The sequence below is a fragment of the Xyrauchen texanus genome, chromosome 11 (assembly GCF_025860055.1).
Source record: "Xyrauchen texanus isolate HMW12.3.18 chromosome 11, RBS_HiC_50CHRs, whole genome shotgun sequence".
Taxonomy (NCBI): domain Eukaryota; kingdom Metazoa; phylum Chordata; class Actinopteri; order Cypriniformes; family Catostomidae; genus Xyrauchen; species Xyrauchen texanus.
The window spans coordinates 37,104,788-37,131,415 of NC_068286.1; the positions used below are offsets into that span (position 1 = coordinate 37,104,788).

General features: G+C 41.2%; 1 protein-coding gene across 1 annotated transcript in view; it reads right to left on the reverse strand.

The window, feature by feature from the left end:
• LOC127651357 (protein sidekick-1-like) overlaps positions 1-26,628 on the reverse strand; it is a 281,945-nt gene that overhangs the window by 69,787 nt on the left and 185,530 nt on the right. Inside the window, 7 exon segments of the mRNA XM_052137130.1 lie at positions 8,044-8,165; positions 8,793-8,984; positions 9,219-9,317; positions 15,636-15,831; positions 16,040-16,155; positions 22,112-22,293; positions 23,740-23,880. Of these exon segments, the coding sequence (XP_051993090.1) occupies positions 8,044-8,165; positions 8,793-8,984; positions 9,219-9,317; positions 15,636-15,831; positions 16,040-16,155; positions 22,112-22,293; positions 23,740-23,880 (1,048 nt within the window).

Sequence of the window (26,628 nt, forward strand, 5' to 3'; positions counted from 1 at the left end):
TAAAGTTACAGACTTTGACTGTACTTTTACAGCAGATTTATTGAAAAACATGGTTTTCCTGTATTTTACAGTTATATTCTCTAATTATGAAAAGGAAAGAAAAAAAATCTGTATTTATTAATAGTAAATGTAAGTAAAAAAAAATTTTCAGTGCACGCAAGAAAATGGGTTAAATATTTTAATGGCTTAAAACAGCCTTTGCAACTTAAAAAATGGACATATTTCCATGTAAAACAGGATATTCAATGAGAAAAATGTAGAGCAGGACATGATTTTATTTACAGGATTGGATCATGAAAAGTGGGAGTTCCATATCACCATTGCGATTTTTGTTTTGTTTTGTTACTGTACCTTTAAGAGTTCTATATGTAAATTACCTCTGTCTGTTTTGATTGGCTAGCCTATACATATTGGAATAGTTTATGCTGAAATTAATCATTAAAAGTGGCTATATACTGAATAAACACTGATATATATAAACATATGTTAATTAACTCATGTATATGACATCATAACCACTGCAATTTCTAAATGGATTGTTTTTGCTTAGTTTCAAATAAACGTAGGACCTGGGAAAGGAGCTTTGTGTTGTGAACAGTAGTGTTTGTCAACATAGTACATCAAACTTCCAAAAAAGCAAGAAAAATTCCTATATGTCCTTTTTAATATCATGAACCATATGTTGAAACGAAGACACTCTTTCTACACAGACCTCTACAAGCCAGCATGTATTGTGCAGCTATGCTCTAACTGAGGAAAGGTAAAAAGATTACAAATGGAAACAGAATTGGCAGCCACCCTAGTCCAGCATAAAGCTGCAATGAAGTCAGCTGTACAAAACTCATCTACACAAGCTGATTTATAACCCATATTGATTTAAGATCCTATTAGTGCCACCTCAGTAACTCTAATCTTCTCCTCTCTAGAGGGGCAGACTTGCCATTGGGAGAACCTGGAATTTTCCCGGCTGCGAAACGAGGCCGAACAGGCGGTTATAAGCTGAAACGGGCCGCGACTGGCTAAAGGGGGCCGAAAAACGGCGCCACGATATGCTAAAGGGGGCCCAGCGACACCCCCCAACCCACTCAACCAGTGACAGTGGGCCAGTGACAGGTTGGGTAGGGATGGGAGGATCGATACTTCTGATACTGGTGTAGTATGAAGAATATCGATACTCACACAAAAATATTGATTCTGAAGAATAATAACAAGTGATTTTATTATTTAGATTACATGAATAAGTGGATTCGAAGTGGAAAAAATTTATTATATGAGTGAATGGTTGGTAGCACTAGCAGACAGACAGCGCTCATACTTTCAGTCATAGCGCTAGTTTAAAGATGGAGCAGCGCTTTCCTGAGGTAATGACAGCAAAACAGCATCTGGAGTTCCCCATCTGTCACTCACTCGACATTTTGTCAGTGTAGTGACACTAGGGGTCACTCTTGAGGGCCCCAAAACATCTCACATCTTTGAGAAAAGGTCAATGTGAATTGGCGAGTGGAATTTGCATGCCATGCCCCAGGACATACGGGTATAAAAAGAGCTGGAATGCCCACTCTCATTCAGATTTTTTCTTCAGAACCGAGCGGTTCTGTATCAGCGAGGTGATTCCCACTGCTGTTACATTCACCTCTGAAAGAAGCATTTACTGTTGGATATACGGCAATCCAGCAGCTTTCTCTCCTTCAGCACGATTAGAGAAGATTATACTCCTGGGTGCTTCGACAGCACTACTAAAGAGTATATATTTCTGAAAAGAGTATTAGAACAACACATTGACATGAATGTCTTTTTAAAGATGCCTTTCCGTGTCGATGCAGTCGTTATCTCTCCGTCTCTGACGGCCAATGGCGCTGCCTCACATGTCTGGGATCACACTGAGCCAGTGTTTATGGATGGTTCCTGTTCTCATTGCGAGGACATGACCATGGCAACGTTGCGGTCGTGGCTTACATTCTTCAAGGGGAAAGCCACTTCAGCCACCTGCCTGCAATGCGCCTTCTACCCTTGGGTACGAGGCTGGCCTGGCTGGCACTAGAGGTGATTTGGTGAGTTCAATGGGCGTGGTCTCGCCGGGTAAATCCCTGCGAACCTCCTGTTCCTCAGCATGCTTGTTTGCCCCCATTGAGTTCTCGATTACTGCATCAGAGAGCGCACTGGTAATGTCGGACACCGAAGACTCGACTGGGCTGCCACCTTCGGGTCTGCCCGCCAAGTCTGAGGCCGACCGACTCACTGCCGCGAGTGTCAGGTGGACTGGAACTCTCTGTCCTCCCCTGAGCCTTCGCGGCTAGATGATTGTTTCCTGTTTCGGGGCACCACTCAAGCCCCCCGGTCGCTTTCTTTCCGGAAGTACACGAAGAACTGACGAGGTCATAGAGACCACCTTTTGCTGCCCGAAACCGACTTCCAGGTTTGTCCGCTCTCACTACCCTCGATGGCAGGGCAACCCATGGGTACACGGAGGTCCCTCAGGTGGATAAGGTGGTTGTGGTGCACCTATACCCGCAAAATGCCACCACCTGTTGGGATCGTCCAGCGCTTCCCTCCAGGGCCTGTAGGACTACATCACATAATCAGAGTTTACGGCCACTGTTGTCTTGGCAGCCAGACACCAAGCACTTGCAACCAGGTAAGCCCCCCCCCACCCCCACCCCTTCACGTGCCCGGCAACGCCACACCTACAACCATGGCCAGCTGGTTGTGATGAGTCTCGAGGACAGCCCAAGAGGCCCTCCTCCTCAGTCGCTATCCCGCCCCATTCCGGGTATGCAGAGCAAGGTAAGTGCTTTGAGGTACCCCTAAACGCCTCGACGTGGCGTTGCCTGCTCACCCCCGCCTCGAAGCACCACCCCCATGCGATCATCCCCTTAGTGCCCCTTGTCTGAAGCTTGGACATGTGGCTAACGCTTTCCAACCCATCGTGGTTGCTGCCCAGGACCATCCGACTCGGCTACGTGATTAAATTCGCTCTGGCACCCGCCCCGGTTCAGCGGTGTCCGCTTCACCTCAGTGCATGGCGAGAATGCCACTACTCTACGGGACAGAGATTGCGACACTTCTGTGCAAGGGTGCAATAGAGCCTGTCCCTCCAGCCGAGATGAGGAAAGGGTTCTACAGCCCTTCATCGTGCCAAAGAAAGGCGGTGGGTTGGGGCCTATCTTGGACCTTACCCAGACTGCCGTTCAAGATTCTGAAGCAGAAACATATTATGGCGTGCGTCCGGCATCAATATTGGTTACCCGCAGTAGACCTGAAGGATGCGTACTTTCACATCTTGGTTTTACCTCGACACTTCCTACAGTTTGCTTTCGACGGCTGGGTGTATAAGTACATATTCGGCCTGTCCCTGTCCCCTCGCATCTTCATGAAGGTCGCAGAGGCAGCTCTTGCCCCATTAAGGAAAGTGGGCATCCGAATACTGAACTATCTCGACGACTGGCTGATCCTAGCATGCTCTCGAGAGTTGTTGTGCCCACACAGGGACCTGGTGCTCATGCATCTCAGCCATCTAGTGATTCAGGTCAACTGGGAAAAGAGCAAGCTCTCCCCAGTTCAGAGTATCTCTTTTCTTGGCATGAGTTAGACTCGGTCTCAATGATAGCGTGCCTCACAAGCGCACATGTGCAGCCAGTGCTGAACTGCCTGAAGTCATTCAGGCGCAGGACAGCGGTTCCACTGAAACACTTTCAGAGTCTCCTGGGGCACATGGCATTGTCCTGTGTTTTGTCAGGAACGAACAGGTAAGTTCGGTAATACGGAACAGCTGGCCAGGTATATCGCTTGCTTACAGTGTCTTTCCCCTCCGTGAGGCAAATGCGAGTTTGAGAACCCTGGATGTCCTTCCTCCCTAGCCCTGTGGCTCGCAAATTCAGTGGAGGAATTCGCAGTCGGACACACTATGGGGTTTAATATCTGTGTTTGTAGAGCTCCTCCCCTTCGAAGCAGGACCTAACACCACGCCTCTTCCATGTGTATCTGGTGAGCCCATGTGTCGTATTGCCACATGTTCCTCCCCTTCGGGCAGAATATGGCCTCCGTGGGGTCTTTTCCTCCTGAAAGAATAGGAAAGGAAAATAACACCTTCCCCAATAGTATTAGATGGCCCCAGCCAAATCTCTGTGGAGAGAAAACATATAAAGAAAAGGCTGTGGTTGGCATGGCCTGCTCCCACGCTAGTTATGACACTTCCCCCCTCAAGGGTGTGGAGAACTACGTGACGTCTTGTGCGGCATTGGGGGATGTTACATACAGACTGATGCACCTGCTATTACACACGCAGCAGCTTGCTTACACCTGCATTGGCAGTTCGTGTAACATGGTTCAGCTGTTGTGGTATTTTTCTATAGGGACCCCTAGTGTCACTACATCAACACAATGTTGAGTGAGTGACAGAAGGGGAAAGTTACTTTCGTAACCTCGAGACATTGTGTCCCTCTTGCCACAACGTTGTATTATCCACTGAAATAGCCGGGACGGTAAACAAAGCAGCCTAATAATTTTCTGCTTAGCCCCATAAATATCTAAAAAGGTATTGGTATTGGTATTGATATTGGCCTAAAAGCACTTGGTATCAGATCGAAAAGAAAATATGTGGTATTGCCCATCCCTAATTTTGGGCCAGTTTCTATGTAAAATCCAAGCCGATTTCTCTTCCCAGTTCGCCCCTGCCTCTCTCTTCTCTCATCCCTCCTTCTGACTCCCTCCTTCCTGCTCTCTCTCAATTAAACAGCATTAAGGACAGGAGTGTAGACAAACTGAGAGAAATAGGGAGGGATCTCATTAAGAGGAGTATTTTACTTCACGCTGCACAGAGCTGGACACCATCCAAGAGGGGATTAACACATATGCACACACACAAACACACACCACACCTAAAGGTCTGAGAGACACAGAGCTTGACATCTCCTTAGCCTCCTTGTACTATGTAAAATACATAGTTCCAGTGTGCTTTCACATGTGTGTTTGTGTGTGCGTCCTCTCCAAGGGAAGATGTTTTAGTGGAAGAGCAAATCTTTTTTTCCTCGGAGGTGAAGTATCTGCCAGACAACAGCATCCTTAATGGAGCACAGCCTGCCAGACAAGGGCATCACGCATCCACACACGCACGAACACACACACACATTCATTATGAGGACTTTCCATAGACATAATTATTTTTATACTGTACAAACTGTAGATTCTATCCCCTAAACCTAACACAACCCCTAAACCTAACCCTCACAAAAAACTTTCTGCATTTTTTACTGCATTTAAACTTTTCTACATTTTCAATAAAACGTTGTTTAATATGTTTTTTAAGCTATTTAAATTATGGGAACACTAGAAATGTCCTCATAAACCACATTTATAGCATAATATCCTTGTAATTACCAGTTTGTTACCTGAAGAATTTACCTCGTAAACCACATAAACATGCCCGCCCATTTGCTGCGCTACTCCACTGCAGGTTTCAACAGAATGTTAAGGAAACAAACACAGCAACAACTGTTGAATGCATCTAAATAAAGTGAAGCAACAGAGAGTAAAATGATAGTCTTTCTCAGATGCAGTGTTTGTTATTTACACAAGCATCGCAGGGATATTACGTTGCTATGAAGAGTGAGCTTTCTCACCAAGCCACATGTATACATGAGTTAAAAGTATGCTGCTTATACAGTGCATGTAATCAGGAATGCAGCTTTCTCTCAATAAGCCACATTCTCACAATACGCTGCTTTCTGGTGTCCATGCAAACGCACTCAGTTATACAGTATTCCATAGTTTTCTTGACAGAAAGAAAATTGCCATTCGTGGCAAACTGCACCAATAGGGCAATATTAGAGAGAGAAAATTGCCATTTGTAGCCAAGCTGACCATTTTGCATAGAGAACATTGCATTTTGTGGCAAAGTTAACCATTTGGCAGAGAAACAATTTCCATTTATGGCAAATTAAACATTCAGTTTAACAATTTCCATTCATGGCAAACTTGACCAATTTTGCATCTGCAAATTTGTATTTCGTGGCAAAGGTAAATATTTTCAAAATAATAATTGGCCATTCTTGCCAAAGTTAACCATTTAGCAGAGAAAAAAATTGCCATTTGTGGAAAGTTAACTACTCTGAATAGACAAAAGTACAGTTCGTGGCAAAGTTATCCATTATGCAAAAAGAAAATGGCCATTTGTGGGTAAGTTAACTATTCTGAATAGACAAAAGTACAGTTCATGGCAAAGTTAACCATTAAGGAGAAAGAAAATGGTTATTTGTGACAAAGTTAGTCATTTGGCAGACCGAAAATTACCATTTCTGGCAAATAACCATTCAGCTGATAGAAAATGGCCATTTGTGGAAAAGTTGACACATTTTGCATTGAAAAAATTGTAGTTCGTAGCAAATATAACAATTTTGCAGATTAATAATTGGCAATTCTTGGTGAAGTTAAACGTTTTTGCAAAGACAAAATTGCCATTTGTGGAAAGGCTAACCAATATGCAGAAAGGAAATTCGTGGAATTGCGGCAAAGTTAAAAATTTGTCAGGGAGAATATTACTATTTGTGGTAAATTTAACAATTTGATAGGGATAATATTACCATTTGTGGCTAAATTAACCATTTGGCAGGGAGAATATTATAATTTGTGGCAAAATTAACCATTTGGCAAGGAGAATATTACAATTTGTGGCAAAATAAACCTTTTGGCAGGGAGGATATTACCATTTGTGGCAAAGTTAAGAATTAGGCAGAGAGAAAATTGCCATTCGTGGAAAGTTAACAAATCTGCATAGGCAAAAGTGCAGTTCATAGAAAAGTTAACCATTATGCAGAAAGAAATGGTCATTTGTGGCAAAGTTAGCCATTTGGCAAAAAAACTACAAATAATTTGTGGCAAATTAACCATTCGGCAGAAACATTTTTGGCAAACTTGACCAATTTTGAACAAAATTGCAGTTCCTGGCAAAGTTAACCATTTCTCAGAGAGAAAATTCCCTTTTGTGGAAAGTGAAACATTTCTGAAAAGACAAAATTGCCATTTGTGGCAAAGTTAACATTTATTCAGAAATAAAATAGACACTTGTGGTAAAGTTAACCATTCTAAATAGATAAAAGTGCAGTTTGTGGCAAAGTAAACCATAATGGAGATAAAATGGAAATTTTTGGCAAAGTTGGCCATTTGACAGAGAGAACATTACCATTTGTAGAAAATAACCATTCAGGAGAGATACAATTTACATTTGTGGCAAATTTCACAGATTTTGCATTGACAAAATTGTTTTTGTGGCAAAGTAAACAATTCTACAGGATAATAATCAGCCATTCTTGGCAAGGTTTACCACTTGGCAGAGAGAAAATAGACAATGTGGAAAGATAACCATTATGCAAAAAGAAAATTGCCATTTGTGGTGAAGATAACCATTAACAGGGAGGGAAGATATTACTATTTCTGGAAAAGTTAAGCATTTAGCAGGGAGAATATTACAATTTGTGACCAAGTTAACAATTTGGTAGAGATAAACTTGCAAGTCATGGCAAATTAACCATTATGTATAGACACAAGTGTAGTTCATAGCGAAGTTAACCATTTTGCAAACACAAAATTACAGTTTGTGGCAAATTTAACCATTATGCCATTATTAAGTATTTTCAATTTAATTTTGTGTGGCTAAATTAATAATTACATTTTTAAAGACAAAAATGCAGTTACTGGCAAAGTTACCATTATGTAGAGATTAAATGGCAATATATGGCAAAGTTAACCATTATGCAGAAAGAAAATGCCTTTCTTGACAAAGTTAATCATTTAACAGAGAGAAAATTGCAGTTTGTGGCAAAGTTAACCAATGTGGCAGAGAGAAAATTGTAATTTGTGACAAAGTGAAATATTGTGCAAAGAAATATGGCCATTTGTGACAAAGTTAACCATTGTGCAGAAGGAAAATGGCTATTTGTGATGAGAGAAAATTATCATTCATGGCAAAGTTAACCATTTGCCAATAATGATTTGCCAGGACAGAAGGCTTTTGCCAATTCACACACATACACATATATGCCTACACACCTGTCCTTCCACGATCCATTTGGAGATGGCAGTCTTGCCGTCACTGCCAGGGCGAAACCTTATGGTGGCGGATCGTGGACTAATGTTAGAGATCACCAGATTGGAGGGTGCACCAGGAAGCTCTGTTCACAAGTAAACCAAAACATTTATTTTTGTTGCCATTTGCTCTAATTGAAACATTTCCACATTTCTACTGTTATGTTCTTCTCTGTTCTTCTGCATCCTGTGTCTTCATTATCCTTCAAAGCAAACTTGTGTAAATGGGCCCATAACTCACTTCAGAGTCGATTAGGTTTTGTGTACAGCAGTGCTCATTGTGTTTGGGTATATGATTAATTGGTAATTAAATGAATTGATAATGATATTTGGGTGGATCACAGTGGCTGGTTCAACAGTAGATAAAGCTCTCTCTCGTTCTCTCCTGACTCATCAGCATATCAGTGGGAGATAATGAGTGTAGCTTGGCTTTTGGTCATCATCATTTGTTTCATGTTCTCTCTAACACGCACACACACACAAACACACACAGCATCCCCAAGAGTTTCATACTGACTCCGTGTGATGTATTACAGTCTTACTGACTGTGTCTCAGCTTGCTGGTCTGTGTGAAATATGTGCCCCACTGTGGCATCCTCTTTCATGTGTTCAACATCCTTTAGATTTTGATTATGGCTGATTCCCCAGGGATAATTTGATGCATTAAAGTGCTGTTGGTGTTGAAGTGTGTATGCTTTTGTGGGTGTATATACCTGGTGGCAGTCCTGTTGAGATTGTCAGTGAGGTTGGGACACCGGTGCCGGCCTGTGTTATGGCCGCCACTTGTAGTGTATATGTGGTGAGTGAAGTGAGACCGGTCACTTTATGAGCCAGTGTGGAGTTAGAGAGGGATTGCGATACAAGAGTTTTGTTCTGCCCGGCCTCCTCCCACCACAAGATGTAACCTATTAAGTAATGAAGGAGAGAGAAGTCACAAAGAGAAATTCAGGCTTTGGTAATGTCTACATAGGTCTACCTTCTAAGGCAGCATACTAACCATCATAACCAGCATAGAGGAACTCTCTAAAAGTTAACTTACGCACATTACATAATGTAGTGTTCCATATTGCTATGCTGACAATGCGATTCTGCGGTTTAAGTGATTGATGTGTGTTCTAACTTTAATTGGATATTATCACCTGTGATAATGCCGTTCTTGTCTTCTGGTTCTTGCCAGCTGACCCTTAGAGATGTGTCCAGGATCTCAGTGAAGCTCAGTTGAGACACCGGGCCTGGTTCTGCAGCACGCACGCACGCACACACACACACACACACACACACACACACACACACACACACACACACACACACACACACACACAGTTAAATGTGCATTAGTAAAAGAGTGCATTAAAAACTGCCCAATTTTTCCCATTCATTTTTCCCATAGGGATTTCATAAAATCCTTCATAAAAAGCCATGACCCAAACCAGCCAGCTCTAAAGCGAATTGCATCTTTGCAAACTTTGATTTAAGACAAAAAAGATTTGAAAATAGGACAAAAAGACGAATGTTCAAGACTGTTAATAAACTACAATCCCATTAAGCATTGCAAATAACGCAAACAAAAACATGGAAATGTAGATACCTATTGATATAAATTTGTTGATTATAAGTACACAAACAATTCATAATCATATATATACAAATTCATTTGTATCTTCATGAGTCACATGAGTACATCAATTCAAATCTATTTTCAAAAGTAAAAATCAGCAAAATTATGCTAGTTGTTAAGTCTTTGAGTAGTAAAGACCACTGCATATCCAACTGCAACAATTTTAACATGCTTTATGGATGTGAGCATTAGACGTTTATCTGAATCTGTAAGCATAGAGTATATTTTTATTAGAAAAAGAAGGTCACCTATAGAGATAGAACACATAAGAAGATTAATCTTTAAACAACACTGCCGTACGATTTTATTATCTGGGGGGATATAAAAGCACAAATACACAGCATGTTTGTCAATGATCTTACTGAAAGCATATGTGTGTGGATGAGTGTGTATGTTATGTTTGAGTGGAACAAAGCTTATTATTTATTTGGCAGTACTTTATGGACACTTTAAAACCAGCTAATGGGAAAGGATTACCCTGCATCCTCAGTCCGCCAGTCCATAATACTCCCACGAATAGCTTGTTGCCGTGGAACTGTTCTATCGCAGATGCAAATAGGCGAAATCAAATTATGTGTTTGTAAGCAGTTACCTTGATGTGTTAGCAGTCATTTTGTGGTTAATCAATCATGCATACTGACCCCGGAAGACAATAAATGACAGACTTACATGACAGTTGCCTGAAAAGCTCTGCGGTTAATGTGTGTGGATGAAGCTTCAATCTCATTAGATCTAACACAAGCGTAGTAAACTCTACTGCCCTGACTGTCAAGCAAACCTTATCAGAGCGAGTCGTCAAGCTAGACTGGCAAATTAATCAATCACACATGCTTATGAGAATGAATGACCCCTACTGAACTGCTGTTGAATTCCCTATAGATACCAATTCTATTAAATATATATATATATATATATATATGTGTGTGTGTGTGTGTGTGTGCTTAAATTTAGTTACAGCCAAGGGGTCAAAGTTTGACTAGTTAGTATGGACCAGTTTTCCCCTGATGGTAGATGCCAACTACAAAATCTGGCTGCAAAAAGCATCTTTCTCTTTTGATGATCATTCAAAGTAGCCATGTATTCAAACTAAATATAATTAAAATTTTCTTAAGCAACAATATTTCATTATATTATAGTATATGTTTTATCAGTGCCTGATTTTTGGAGGTTGTTATTAAAGCGTAAAATGTAATTTATTTTTTGTATCTGCTGCCTATGATATCACAGGGGATGATAGCAGCTAGTGAAGAGCTTGAGACTGTGTGCGTTCTTGTGCTGACATCAGCCAATCAGCCTTGTTATATCATTATTTTCCTGCAACTTCAGAGTTATTAATAACATGACATTAATGGCTAAATCGATTGGTTGCAGAACAGAGTTTCCAAAAGTGCATTTCTGCAGGGTCACGAGCCAACCGAGCAACTGCCATTGAGATTAATGGAAATGCTAACGGATTGCTTTCTCCAGTTATTATAGACCACCTTAGTTTCCACAAATTTTTGCAACTATTTTTGTTAAACTGATTATTTTCATACTTGTTAATTTTAGTGTTGTGTTTCATTTCTCTTGAATTAGTTCCCTATCGTTCACTTACTCAACGTTGTGTCAATGTAGTGACACTAGGGGTCAGCCTTGGGAGCCCCAAACACCTCTGATCTTTGAGAAAAGACCAATGGGAATTGGCGAGTGGAATTTGCATGCCCCTATCCCGGATATACAGGAATAAAAAGAGCTGGCTCACTACCACTCATTCCGATTTTTTCTTCGAAGCTGAGCGGTTTTGTTTCAGCGAGCTGAATTCCTGAGAATTCCTCTGCCGGTCCATTCACCTCTGTATGCTGTTGGATTTACAAGCGCATTTCAGCGTTTTCTCCCCCTCGTGCACCGGTTGAGTGCAGAGAATGTCCCTAGGCACTTCGACAGCCTAAAAGAGTATATATTCTTGCAAATCAAAGAGTATATTTTCTCTAGAAAAGAGGCACTTACGGAGAGCATCTTTTAAAATATGCCTTTCTTTCTGTGTGTAATTCCTGGTTGTGGTCGTTACCTCTCCACTTCCGACGGCCACGATCACTGTCTCACGTGCTTGTGCACTGCCCGCGCGGAGACAGCGTTCGTGGACGGGTCATGTTCTCACTGCGAGAACAAGACCATGGCAATTTTGTGGTCGCAGCTTTCCTTCCTCAGAGGGAAAACCACCCCAGCGGCTCCCTGCCTCGGTCCTTTTACCTACGGGTATGAGGCCGCGTCGGTTAGCACTGGGGACCGTCAAGGATTTTGCCCAGCAATTCTCGGTGGTTAAGAAGCAGATGGAGGCTCTGTGTCACGATCATCAGACACCAAACATTTACGGCAGGTATGGCACTGCGGAGCTGTGACACACCCATGCCCAGGCGGTTGTGATGGATTACGAGGACGGTTCCCCTCCTCCCCCATTGCTGACCAGTCCTATAGTGGGTACACAGAGCCAAGTGCTTCGATGTCTTCCAACCAAGCAAGGCCACGAGCTCGGGCACGAGCCACCTCAACATGGCGCCTCCAGCTCTGCCATGAGGCCCCACCCGCTGGTACGTCCGACGTCATTCTCCCTTTGGTCCCCCTCGCCCGGAGCTTGGAGGCATGGCTTGCGCTCCCTAACCCATTGTGATGGCTAACCAGGACCCTCCAACTCGGCTATGCGATTCAGTTTGCCAGGCATCCACCCCGGGTTCAGCGGCGTCCGTTTTACCTCAGTGAAGTGCGAGAATGCCGCTGCCCTGCTTGTGGAGGTCCCTCCAGCTGAGATGAAGAAGGGGTTCTACAGCCCCTACTTCATTGTAACCGAGAAAGGCGGTGGGCTGTGGACAATCTTGGACATGCGAGTACTGAACCAGGCCTTGCTAAGACTCCGGATGGACAATACGGCGACAGTAGCATATACAAATCACCAAGGTGGTTTACGCTCACGTCACATGTCGTAACTCGCCCGCCTTCTCCTGCTCTGGGGCCAGCAGCAACTCAAGTAATTTTTAGCCACTCACATCCCGGGCGACCTCAACAGCATGGCAGACACGCTGTAGCGACAGGTCACTCTCAGTGGAGAGTAGAGACTCCACTCCTAGATGGTCCAGCTGATTTGGAGTCGATTTGGTCAAGCTCAGGTAGACGGGTTCGCTTCCTGCCCGCTCTGGTATGCCCTAACCGAGGCTCCACTCTGCACAGATGCGCAGGCACACCGCTGGCCCCGGGGCTGTGCAAGTATGCATTCCCCCCAGTGAGCCTACTTGCACAGACTCTGAGCAAGGTCAGGGAGGACAAGGAGCAGGTCATCTTAGTAGCTTTGTTTTACTTAAATATGTTTTAATTCACTATGTTCGCTAAATTGTTTCTGTTCGTAGTTAGTTTATCTTAAATCAGAATTTTTTTAATTCCATTCCATTCTTTGTACAATTAAACCAACCGAAATCTCTGAACAAAGAACTTCAATCAAAATACCAGTTAAATGGTTAAATTAGCATATTTTCAATATAATGCTTCCACATGCAAGTTTGTCTTTACATATCAAATAAAAACCTCTGTGAAGTTGGCACCCCATATAATTAAATAATCACCAAAACAATTTCATTATTTTGTGCTGTGTTTGTGCTGATTTGTGCCGCAAAAATTAACGTTTGTGCTGGTTTGGTGTTTGAGATATTAAGCATTCTATTTTGGGCTGTGTGACGTCACTCTCCACCCCATCTCGCTCAAATCGATCCAAACGGGTGCTGGACGTTTGTGCTCGGTTTGTGCTGTTAAAACAAACGTAACTATTTCCCTTCCATAGATATAGCAAAAATGTTTTCGGGAGTGGTAACGTCATTCTCCACCCCATGTTGTCTAAACCGCTCCAAACCAGTGTCATTCGTTTGTGCTCGATTTGTGCCGGATTGTGCTGTTAAAATGAACACTTTATCTATTTCCATTCCTTAGAAATAACAAATATGATTCGGGGCGGTGACGTCACTTTCCACCCCATGTCGTCCAAATCGATCCAAACTGGTGAAATTCGTTTGTGCTCAATTTGTGCCGGTTTGTGCTGTTGAAAGAAACAATATAACTAATTCCATTGCAAAGAAATAACAAAATGATCTCCCGGATCTGTGACCTCAGTCATGCATTTACATCATCTCGTCCAATGCTCTCATTTTCTGACTCGTTGGTTTGTGCTCGCTCGGTGCAGGTTTCTTACCGTTGCTGTCGTTGTTTTTTATTTATTTTTTGGCACAAATCAGCACAAACACAGCACAAACGAATGAAATAGTTTTGGTGATTATTTAATTATATGGGGTGCCAACTTCATGGAGATCAAATAAAACCCTTAAAATTGAGAGTGAGTACATGTGCACAGTTTGCATATATCTAACCTGTTTGTGTGATTGAGCTATTCATGGGAAACATGCTCCTGTGGCTCAACAGTACAGAGAGGACCACATTCTGTGATCGTTTGATGAAAATTCATTGTCTGTTAACAGCTGCATGTGCATACACACACATACCCATATGTACGCACACACAGTAGGCCAATCAATACTGAGCACATGTGCACTGACTAACAGGAGCGATCCTGCTTCAGTAATTGCAGGTTAGTGAAGGCCGATTATCTGTGCCTGTTGTGTGACGTGAAAACACACCTTGGGTGGCCAATACATATTCAGTCAAAAGACTAATTAATGGTGATGTAAAAAGCACAATTACGTGGCAAATTGTAGTATGCATAGTGAAAGGGCTCAATTTCTCCTATGTATTGATTCTGGTGTCTGAAATATCAAACAAACAGGCTTGTTTTTACAGATCTCAAAGCCTGCTGGACAGTTTTCAAGTGTCATGATCATACTGTTAGTCGATTGTCTCCAATTAAATACAGACAAATCTCTGTAAGTGTTTCTGGGTATCTGCAAGTTAGCATTGAGTGTAACATGCACTGATCAGCCACAAAATTAAAACCACCTGCCTAGTATTGCGTAGGTCTCCCTTGTGCTGCCAAAACAGCGCCAACCCGCATCTCAGAATAGCATTCGGAGATGCTATTCTTCTCATGTACAGAGCGGTTATCTGAGTTACCATAGACTTTGTCAGTTCGAACCATTCTGGACATTCTCTGTTGACCTCTCTTATCAACAAGGCATTTCCATCTGCAGAACTGCCCCTCACTGGATGTTTTTGTTTTTGGCACCATTCTAAGTAAATTCTAGAGACTGTTGTGTGTGAAAATCCCAGGAGATCAGCAGATACAGAAATACTCAAACCAGCCCACCTGGCACCAACAATAATCCATGTGATTATCTAATCAGCCACTCGTGTGGCAGCAGTGCAGTGCATTCAGATATGGGTCAGGAGCTTCAGTTAATGTTCACATCAACCATCAGAATGGGGAAATGTGATCTCAGGGATTTGGACCATGGCATGATTTTTAATGCCAGATTGGCTGGTTTGAATATTTCTGTAACTGCTGATCTCCTGGGATTTTCACACAGAACAGTCTCTAGAATTTACTCGAATGGTGCCAAAAACAAAAACATCCAGCAACTCAACTTCATGTTGTTTTCTTTGCAATCTGCAGATGGAAATGCCTTGTTGATGAGAGAGGTCAACAGAGAATGGCCAGACTTGTTCGAACTGACGAAGTCTACAGTAACTCGGATAAACACTCTGTACAATTAGGTGAGAAGAATAGCATCTCAAAATGCTATTCTGAGATGCGGGTTGACGCTGTTTTGGCAGCACGAGGGGGACCAATATTAGGAAGGTGGCTTTAATGTTGAGGGTGATAGGTGTATGCTTGTAACGGTTGCAAAATATTGCAAAGAAACAACATGAAGGTGAGTAAAGTGAACTATACCTTTAATTAATTTTAATTTAAGAGTCAACTGTGTGTGTGTGTGTGTGTGTGTGTGTGTGTGTGTGTGTGTATACTTACTGTCAGCATGCGTCTGGATGAGTTGTGGTGTGCTTGCTGGTCCATCGCCAGGCGTGGTGAAACACAGCACTGCCGTCTCATACCAAGTGAACTTTTTTAAATTGCTAATGTAACCATAGTGACGTGACCCATGAAACTCGGGGGCAATTGTCACCATGGTAATGCATTCCGGACAGTGTTCGGGCCACAGCAGCAGCTGTTGGATACAAGAATAGGACATACATTAAATGTTCTCAACTCAAATTAGAGCTTAAATTAAAACATTAAATCAAACCTGGTGCTTTGTTAGTTTAAGTCCATGTCTGTTAGCTTTGTAAATAATTTATATGCTAGTGCACAAAATAAACTAGATATTTGCATTTAAAATGCGTCTTTCTCTTTCAGGTCTCTCTCTATACTGTTACCTTGTATCCCTGGTTAATGCCGTTGATGAACTGTTGGGGTGGAGGCGTCCAGGTGAATTTGATGGTCGTGGAGTTAAGCGCAACAGCATCTACATCTTGAGGGGGTGCTGTGGGGACTGCACAGAGGGAGACAATTAGTCATTAAAATATTTCAGTTAGGAGAACTCTCAGAGTACTTTATAAAGGATTTTATTAATGTAAATGACATTAGAGTAGGTTTGATCTTGGCGGACTAGATCTATTTTACGCACACTGCTGCTGCTTTATATTAGTCAATATGCTGCTGCTGTTATACAAGAGAGAGATGCTGCTGCTGCTGCTACTGCTGCTTGACATAACTTAATATGCTTCTGTTGTTGTTGGAAACTTGCTGCATCTGAGACGAGAGACATGCTGCTGCTTCTGAACAAAATAACATAATACCCTCTACCTATAGCTGATCTAGACAGGTAACTGGAGAGGAGGAGGGTGAAAGAGGAGGGTGCAAGGCTGCGGTGCTGAACTTGAATCGAAGCCATTGAGGTGAGTACCGTTTTTATAAGTTTTGAGAGAAGGCCGTAATTGCCTGATTGGTTAACGTAGAGGCCTGTCAGGAATTGAACCTATTGGCCTGTTCCATGTAGTGCTTACAAATGGAAGGAGATGCATATACCAGGAGATGCATATAAATCAACAAACATAATTATGCAAAGTGTGCTGTTGCACTTAAAGCTAAATGTGAGTATCTAGTGTAGTCTTAGCCTCAGAAGCCATGTCCATGGTCCACTAGTTCACTGGCCGTCGGATACATTTTACATACAAAATTAGTAGAGCTAATTAGCAGAGTTTAAAGGAATATTCCGGGTTCAATACAAGTTAAGCTCAATTGACAGCATCTGTGGCAAAATGTTCATACCACGAAGATGAATTTCAATTGCCCCCATTCACTTCCATTGTAAGTGCTTCACTGGAACCCAGGGGCAAGTCCAAATTTTTTTTTGTGGTAATCACTATTATGCCATAATGCTGTCGATTGAAATTAACTTGTATACTAAAGTTGTGTTTAAAAGGTACAGTGTTGAAACTAAAAGTGCTCCTGAGAAGGAACTACTCACAAATTAAAACAAAATTTAACACTTTTTAAAGAAGATTTGATGGACTTAGTAGCAAGTACATTAGATATCTGCAGTAGTGTATTTTTTGCATCTTTCAACTGTGAAAAATCTGTACTTAGTACTTTTAAAAGTATTCTTCTTAAAGTCTTTACACATTTCACACTAATTATTCCAGTGTCAACTGCTGTTGCACTACTTGTTGAACTGAGGTCCATTACTGTGTATCTATTTCAGATTAACCTGCCTCTAAACAAGCAAACAACAAAAACTAATTTTGTTTGGTCAATTGAAATGTCTGTTATATGGTCTCTTCATATATAAGTGGGCAGGTCTTAGTCAGAATAAGCTGCAAAGTGGACCAGACTTTATTAAGACATTATCTGCCACATCTACATGTATACTGCAACACTACAGTACATCTATTGTTAATACACTGAAAATTTGTTTTGTTGTTTTTATGTAATCCAATTGTTTACATCGGTTCCACACAATGAAAATGAGTTTCCTTAATATAAATTGTAAATGTAGGCTTTACTCAAATATTTTGTGTTGAACTGAGTAAACCTCACTTCAATTGTATTTGTCCAGATAACTCCAAGGAACATTGCAGTTTGCTTTAACAATAATAGTGCTGCTAAGGGTTTACACTGATCTTCAATCAGCCTTTATTCTGATGATACATCAATCTATGCCTCATGACAAAAACAAAACACATTGTTATTTTTAGCATGGTAAACCACCTATCTAACCATTAGCTCCACACTTCTCCACAATGGTAACCTCCAAACCAAAGAACACCAACACAGAAACTTCTCGAAATACCAACATAACAGAACTTTAAACACTAACACGCCTGCTACTTGTTTCATTTTGTGTAGAAATACATTAAAATAACACTTAACGTCAAAATTTACTCTCCCAATCCAGTCCCATGCTAAGCATGCTGGGTAATGCAAATTCCCTGCCCGGTTTCAGCAATACTTTGATGCAACAAATATTAGTCACATTGTTCCAACACATATGGATTAAGTAAACATAGAGGGATGGTACACAATGAAATTAAGTTAATACCAAAGGATAAAGAAATGGGTTGGATTTAGTCATTTTAATTAAGGAAATTGAGTGAACACTATCCGTTAGAAGTCTAAATCCATTTATTAATTTCATAACAATGTAATCATCTCACTTTTTAATGACTGTGTTTAATTTTACTTGGACTTTACGCAATATGATTATGTTCTCATCTCATACATAAATGTATTAAGTTGATTTTAAGTGTAGTGGTTTAGTATTTTCAGTAGAGCTGCTTTAGCTTTTTTCAGTGTACCTGGCTTCTGAATGTAAATGTCTACTCAAAGCCTTCCCCGTTTTCATACATTCACACAAAGATTTATACTGTACAGTACATACTACATTTAAAATGACCATGCACACAGGTACAGATAAAGATAAACACATGAAGGAAATATGGTTAGTACCCAAAGCCTTCCTTTAGCCTATCAGTGTTCTGCAGCAGGCACATATGTGCAGTGGAAAGAGAGAGATCATATTTCCATAAAGACTCAATGCTGCTTACACTTAATGTGCTTAAGATGGCCTCTTTAAGGTCAGGCCAGGCGAATTGAGTACAGATTAAATATTGCTCAATTGGATTGGGCACTATGATTCGTCCTGCTACCCTATTCATTTTAAACACAATAACACATCGGCACAAGGTTACCTTAGAGTGTCTGTCTGTGTCCATATAACTGAACTGGTGCAGGGACAAAAATGCACTGCTCTAGAACACACACACACACATGCATACACACAAAGCACAAAAGCATGATGCTTTTTAGCTTTGAGGTCATCTATATGCTAATGCACTCCAACCAAATTAATTTTTAGAAGAAATATGCATTTAAAATGTACAGTCTTTCCCTTCTGGCAAAACTGACCAAAATATTAATGCCTCATCTTGGACTACATATAAAATGCACTGTAGAATGAGAATGTCCCTCCACACAATATCACTTGTCTCCAACTAGTAGCAAATCATGGTTCATGGTTATAGCATAAACTAAAGGCTATTGGGTATTTACAAAAAGGGACTACCTTCAGTATTTCCCTCCCAAATTAGAAATACATGGATAATCAGTTTGACCAATATTGTTTCACCGATAATCAGTTTTTTCTACTTAAACAGTCATTGTTTATTTAATATCGTGTCTAGCAATTAATTTAGTAATTTAACAGATTTCTATGTTTTCTTTTGTGTGTGATAACATTTAGACCTAGCTATGATTGTAAACAAAAAAGAAAGAACAATAATTAAATTAATCTGAATATAGAAATAAATGAATATTTGTTCCTACTTAATCGGTAATAGGTTCTTTAATATAAGGTCTAGCCATAAATTGCACCATTTAATGAATTTATATGTTTTCTTGCTTATTATGTTAACATTTAGGCCTAGCAATTCTAGTGTGAAAAAAGCAGAAAAAGAACACTAATTAAAAATTTGTTCTGCGTATCAGTTATCGTTCACTTAAACATAAACATTATTGGTATTGGTATCAGTCAAGGGTCAAAAACAAACTGTTTTTCATTTCACAGGTCTATCTGTGCTTTGTTGAACCGCTCCCAAATCAGCTGGACCGCCTGGGGATGGAGGAGAGATGGCGGGCAAGTTGTGACATATAACACATGCCGCCATGGCGATTTATGTATGCTATCGAAGCGGTGCTGTCTGAACGAATCAAGATGTGCTTGCCAGGTATTAGTGGGAGAAACCTCCGCTGGGCAAGGATTACAGCCAGCAACTCTAGGCAGTTGATGTGCCAACCCAGCCTGGGACCCGTCCCGGAGCCGGCGGCTGCGTTCTGAGGCTTTGGTGCTGAGAGAAGACTCCAAGCACTTACCTTGCTCCGCACACCCAGCAGGGGGAGGGTTAGTGACTGAGGAGGAGGTCCCGTGTAGGCGTCCTATAGACTTGTCAGAACCAGCCGGCTGGGGGCTGCAGTTGTGGGTACGGAGGCGAAAGGTCTGCGTCTGGAGAGCCGGGACTGCTGAAATGTGGCAATGTGGAAAATGTGGAAATTCGTGAGAACAGCATTTGCAGGCCAAATGACCCAGGAAACAAGGAATTTGCTCTTTTATTGAGCATGTGGGTACCACAGCCCGAAGGGGGTGCGGCAAAGAAAATAAATGTAAATAAGAATTCTCCTCTCAGCCCTCCACCGGGGGACGGAGTGGTCTGCTTACCAGCTCCGGAGAAAAAGTCTCGTTCCCTGGGTCTTCTGTCTCAGGATTGATTGCGAGACTTCCGGGTACACGAGGATGTTTTGGAGACGGGGGCATGCACTTCCTGTAGGGGGCTCGACGCTGGGGCTGAGAGCTGGGCCCAGATTGAGGCGGAGCTGCCTGGAGGGCGAGGGCAGTCGCCGAGCGCAGTTCCCGTGAGCCGCCACGCCATCGAGGGTAGTGAAAGCGGATGAGCGAGGAGGTCGGTTGCAGGCAGTGAAAGGTGCCCTCCACGACCTCGTCAGCTCATCATGCAACTCCGGGAAGAAAGGAACCGGGGAATGGAATGGCTGTGAGTGGCGCCCGGACCCACGGAAAAAATCATCTAGCCATGAAGGCTGTGGAGAGGACAGAGGGTTCCAGTCCAACCCCACACTGACGGCGGCCAGGGCAAGCATGTCAGCCATCTGGGCGTCAGCCTAAGACATTGGCATGCCGACCTTACGCGTCAGACGCAGGAACGCTCTCCGATGCAGCGGCGAACTCATCATCCAGCTCGAGGGCGAATCGAAGTCAACGAGCATGCCGGGGGGTAGGTGGTTCATGGAGAACTACCCGGCGAATCAGAGCCTGCTGCCATCCCCAAATTGTCTTTAAAAAGGAAAGCCGCGACCGCAATGTTCTCGCAGTGAGAACACGAACCATCCACAGGCAGCGTCTGTGACAGTCAGGAGCAGGAGCAGAGAGAAATCGACCGCATCCAGGAACTACACAGGGGCGGAAAGGCATCATTATTAAGACGAATCCCAGAAAAGGACGTTCAACGCCAGCTGTGAATTGCTCTTTTAGATAAAATATTCTCTTTTAGCAGTGCTGTTGAAGCACCCAGGGGAAAGCTGCACTGCCGTGTAGAGAAGGAGAAAGCCACTGATATGCAGTGTAGATCCAACAGCATAAGATCTGCAGAGGTGAGTGGAACAGTAAGTGATTTCAGCTCACTGATCGCACAACCACTCTGCTCCGAAGAAGAAATATGAATGAACAAAGGCATGATTCCCTCCCTTTATATCCGTATGTCCAGGGGAGGGACATGCAAATTCTGTCTGCCAAATTTTCATTGGCCTTTTCTCAAGTTCAGAGGTAACCAAGGCCTTCGAGAAAGTCCCCTAGTATAGCTTCACTCGACACAACGTTGAAGAGAGCGACAGACGGGAACAAAAACTACTGTAACCTTGTTCAGCGATTTCATGGGGTCTTTAAAGTAACTAGCAGGACTCTATTAATCTCTGCGGGAGTATTATTAAAATAGCTTAAAATAATATGTATAATCAAGCATCTCAGAACACTCTGCACACACACACACACTTACACACAAATTCACACCCATGAAGCAAATTAGACAAATTAATGGGCTACGGTCGCTGTTTGCCCGGAGTCCATAAATTTACTCTTCTTAGGAATAATCTTTCAGATGGCCAATCTGTGCAGTAAAGCCAACTAATGGATTTTATGGTTTCCTTGGTTACTGTAGATCCTTTATGATATCGGTAACTCAATGAGAATTAAGGTTCTTTTGGACCCCTATAAACAAGTGTCCCTAAAAATCAAAGGGTTTTAATCCCTGATAACCACCAGATTCAAAGAGCACCGTTTTGAACAATGTTCTGGCTAATAAGGCAGTGCTTGTGTATTTGCATATGTGTGTGTGTGTGTGTGTGTGTGTGTGTGTGTGTGTGTGTGTGTGTGATTGTCTAACCCCCTTGCAGTGTGTACTCCGTGACAGACTGGCTGAACAATCCCAATCCTGCTCCAGTGTAGGCAGCCACTTGGATCTCATACTGTGTCCAGATGATGAGCTCTCCAATCAGACAGTAATTCATCTCTGCACTGGTGATGTTCTTCAGCTGAAACTCACCAGGCAGACCCGCCAATCTATACCTGAGTGGGAGGGGGAGAGAGAAATGGAGATGTTTTTTTGGGAGTTGATTGTCGACCTATAACACAAACATACTCAAAAACACTTGCTAATTCAGCTCAATTTGGAAATTCCTTCTAAAAACATGCAAGTGGGTTTACATCAGATTGCTCATAGTCTATTCACTGACCATCTATATACAAAAATGGCAATAGTTGACTGAAATCACCAGTTTCAATCTTATTGGCTGGCTTCACACAACTTCTGGGAGTGGAGTGCAATTGCTATGTGGATCCCAAAGTGTTTTCAAGGATTTTTAGCACCTTACCTTCACACGAAAATAATTTCTCTGATTGGCTTAGAAAATAAATAGTCTCAGCTCAATGCACAATTTGAAGTGTCATTCTTGTACTTAACAAATTAAGCAAATGACAAGTTTGAAGTTTAATACTTGGGGTTAGGGGTGTTCAAAGGTCATTCCATCTCACGGTGGCATGGTTTGTTGCTGGCCGTTGGTGGTGTATCAGCTCTAACCCACTTGACCCTAATGTCTAATAGCATGTTGACCTCAGCCCAAACCACAGGCTTTCAACCATCTTGACCAGCTTGGACAAGTCTGGACCAGTTAATGGTCACAATTGACCAGGACAGAACAGCTAGATAAAATGTGAAATGTTGCTACCATCAGAAGCTGGTTTTAGAGGAATACTCAATAAGGTGTTAGAAGGTAATATCAAATCCATTAAGATGTTGTTGTTGATTTACAGCTAGAATTCAGTTAAAACAAAAGACTTTATTACAGTACATTAAAATATGTGTGTATGAGAGAGTGTGAGAGAGTAGCTCTATATAGGGTTCCCACATCTTTTGACTAATGAATTTCCACAACTTTTCCATGGTTTTACTAGACACTCTTGATAAGGATTTGAAAAATATAATCTTAGAGATATTGCACTCACAAAGAACAATGTAAAGCCAATTAAATACTCTAGAGCTGAGCAACTACAAAAATCTGTTTTAACTATATATATTTCTCTGACTTTTCCGCAACTTTTTAAGATTTTAAGAATTTCATTGACTTTTCCAGGTCTGGAAATCACAATTTTACCTGATATTTACAAGTTAACCATGATCGTGGGAAAGTTATATGTAGATGTTCCAGCATAGTCTCATGGCAACTTGTAATAATTTGTACAGTAAGGTGAAATCGCAATCCTACGACTTGGCTTGTACAGCAAAGTACAACGTTTATTCCCATAGAGACCAATAAATCAACAAACAGAATGAAATCGATACAATACACGCAAACACTTGGTTACTCAAGCCACATTTTATGCAAAACAAATGACTGATGTTGCTCAATAACCTGTAATACACTTCCCTTGTGTAGGGAAGGGAAGTCTAATTCTAAAATAGTGAAATCATATATACTATCACAATCATGCAAAACGTGCATAACAAACACTTGCCTGAGCACATAGCCCCTGAGAACTCCATTGAGCTGTGGTTCTGGGGGAGGCTGCCATTGAACCATAATGCTCTGGTTGGTTCGACCACTTGCCACAATGTTTTTTGGAGGTGCACTGGGTGGTTCTTCTCGCAGCATCAGTCTGACAGATAAAATAAGAAAAACCTCATCATAAAAGAGAACGATTTCAACCCTGGAATCTTATCTCAGTGTCTCTCACAGAGGCATCCACAGTAACTAAAAGTTTCCTTCTGGGCTTAGCCAGTATACCTAGAGTGAGAGAAATTGATCTTTCTGGCATGTCTGAAAAGTCTTTAAAAGAACAGGGATAACTTAGAGCTGACCCTGCTGTGGTAAAAGGGTTCGCTGAAATAACCTCAACTTCACTTAGTTCTTTAAAAGAATTGAAAACTGGAAAAAGAGCTTATTTCATTCATCAAACAAAACCAAACTAAGGGGAATCAGACCAGGTGATTTTCACCTTCAGCATTTTAAAGCCAGAAAAGCCTATTTCTGAGACCCCAAGAAGTATGGACACTTAAATGGGATATATTAAACTGCATTAGATAACAAAATAGCAAGTGGCATGCAAACAAATTATACTAGACCTTTTCTGAGAACTAATGTGGCTGAAGTCACATAAGTATACTAGTTACATAATTACATATACTTCATTCCTTCTCAGAAATGTGCTTGATGAACCCTGAAAAAGCCAAACAGGTGGCCTACCTTTGTTGCATTGTCAGTTGACAGAAATATTAACAATAACTCATGATTACTGAGAAACTTGCCATCAAGCTCTCTTTTTCCCTCTGATGTGAATAATTTTTCCAAATCAAACAAGAGCAAAATAAGCATTCAAATACAATCATATAGCAAAATATTTTTTTTTAAATAACATTTCAGTATATGAACTGGGTTTAGAATTTTATGTTTCTAATATATACTATAGAAATGGACAGATCTGTTTTAGATTCACCCCATTAGAGTAATTCAGCAAACTCTTTAATTTCATAATTTGATCAATAACATGGGCTTTAGCACTCGAAGTCTGACTGTAGGATTCAGGAAACTGTAGATTGCCAAAGTGGGCAATAAAAACTTCTTTGCGCTAATCTGCAGTTTAAAGGTTGTTAGCTTGATTAAGTGGTAAAGCCCTAAAGTGTCTCAAGTGTCCAATCTTGCGGTAAAGTTGTTAAGTCTGATTGATGTTTTGTCAAACAAACAATAAGCATTCTTATGGGGCGGCTGTGGTTCAAGTGGTAGAGCAGGTCGGCTGCCAATCGCAGGGTTGGTGGTTCGATTCCTGGTCCACACGACTCCACATGTCGAAGTGTCCTTGGGCACGACACTGAACCCCAAGTTGCTCCCAATGGCAGGCTAGCTCCTTGAATGGCAGCTCTGCCGCCATTGGTGTATGAGTGTATGAGTGTGTGTGTGTGTGTGTGTGTGTGTGTGTGTGTGTGTGTGTGTGTGTGTGTGTGTGTGTGTGTGTGTGTGTGTGTGTGTGAGCGTGTATTTATCACTTTGTGGGGACCAAATGTCCCCATAAGGATAGTAAAACCCGAAATTTTTGACCTTGTGGGGACATTTTGTCGGTCCCCATGAGGAAAACAGCTTATAAATCATACTAAATTATGTTTTTTGAAAATGTAAAAATGCAGAAAGTTTTCTGTGAGGGTTAGGTTTAGGGGTAGGGTTAGGTTTAGGGGATAGAATATAAAGTTTGTACAGTATAAAAACCATTATGTCTATGGAAAGTCCCTATAAAACATGGAAACACAACATGTGTGTGTGTGTGTGTGTGTGTGTGTGTGTGTGTGTGAGGGTGATTGGGACACAGTGTAATGCGCTCTAAGGTTAAAAAAAGTGCTATATAAGTGCAGACCATTTACCATTCTAAACCAATTTTAAAGGCTTAGAAACATTCATTTTATTCAAGAAATATTTTTATTTAAAAAATATTTTTTCACACTGCAGGACCATTTAAAGGCAAAAGGGTTATTAAACAAAAATGAAAACCTTAAAAGAAATGGTATCCAGTTACAGAACCTTAAATATTCCCTTGTACATTCATATAATTATTAATGTAGGCTCTTTAATGTATAGATAATGACTGTAGACCTTTCTTTGAAAAACAGCATTAAGTTGACCAATCGAGGTCAAGCTGTAAATATTATTAATAATAAATACATAAAAAAAAAAAGTTGACATCAACATTGAAGTGTGCCAAATACATATGAAACACATTTGAATGACAAGACCTTGTTCTTTTCTACATATTGTATGAGTTGCACTCTTCCTTTGATGGTACTTTGCCAAAAACTTAATAAGAAGTATAAAAGAAATAGTTATTTAAATTTTTCATATAAATGATGAAGATCCAGGCATTAATTGGAAATGAGGTCAAAGCAGATAGGTGCTCAAATTTTAATTAGTGCCCTCGCCATCAATATTTGATTTTTTGTGTTTCTGTTCCTCTTCATCTTTTCTCTCTCTTTCCTCTCCATCTATTCCTCTTGTTACCACTGATCATTTCAAATTAAACATTCAGTTTGAAAGAAAAGTGATTATAGACACAAGTTTGGTGATTTTAATTATGTTTAGCCACATTTAGTCACTACTTTTTTATCAACTAAAATGTGTAAAACTTTGGCCAAAAGTTTGGACTAATGTACAGATTTAGCTGTTTCTGAAAGAAATTGGTACTTTTATTTACCAAAGTGGCATTCAGCTGATTACAAAGTATAGTCAGGACTTTACTGGTGTAAAAAAACAGCACCATCACTATTTAAAAAAAGGTTATTTTTATCAAATCTAGACAGGCCCCATTTCCAGCAGCCATCACTCCAACACATTATCCTTGAGTAATCATGCTAAATTGCTAATT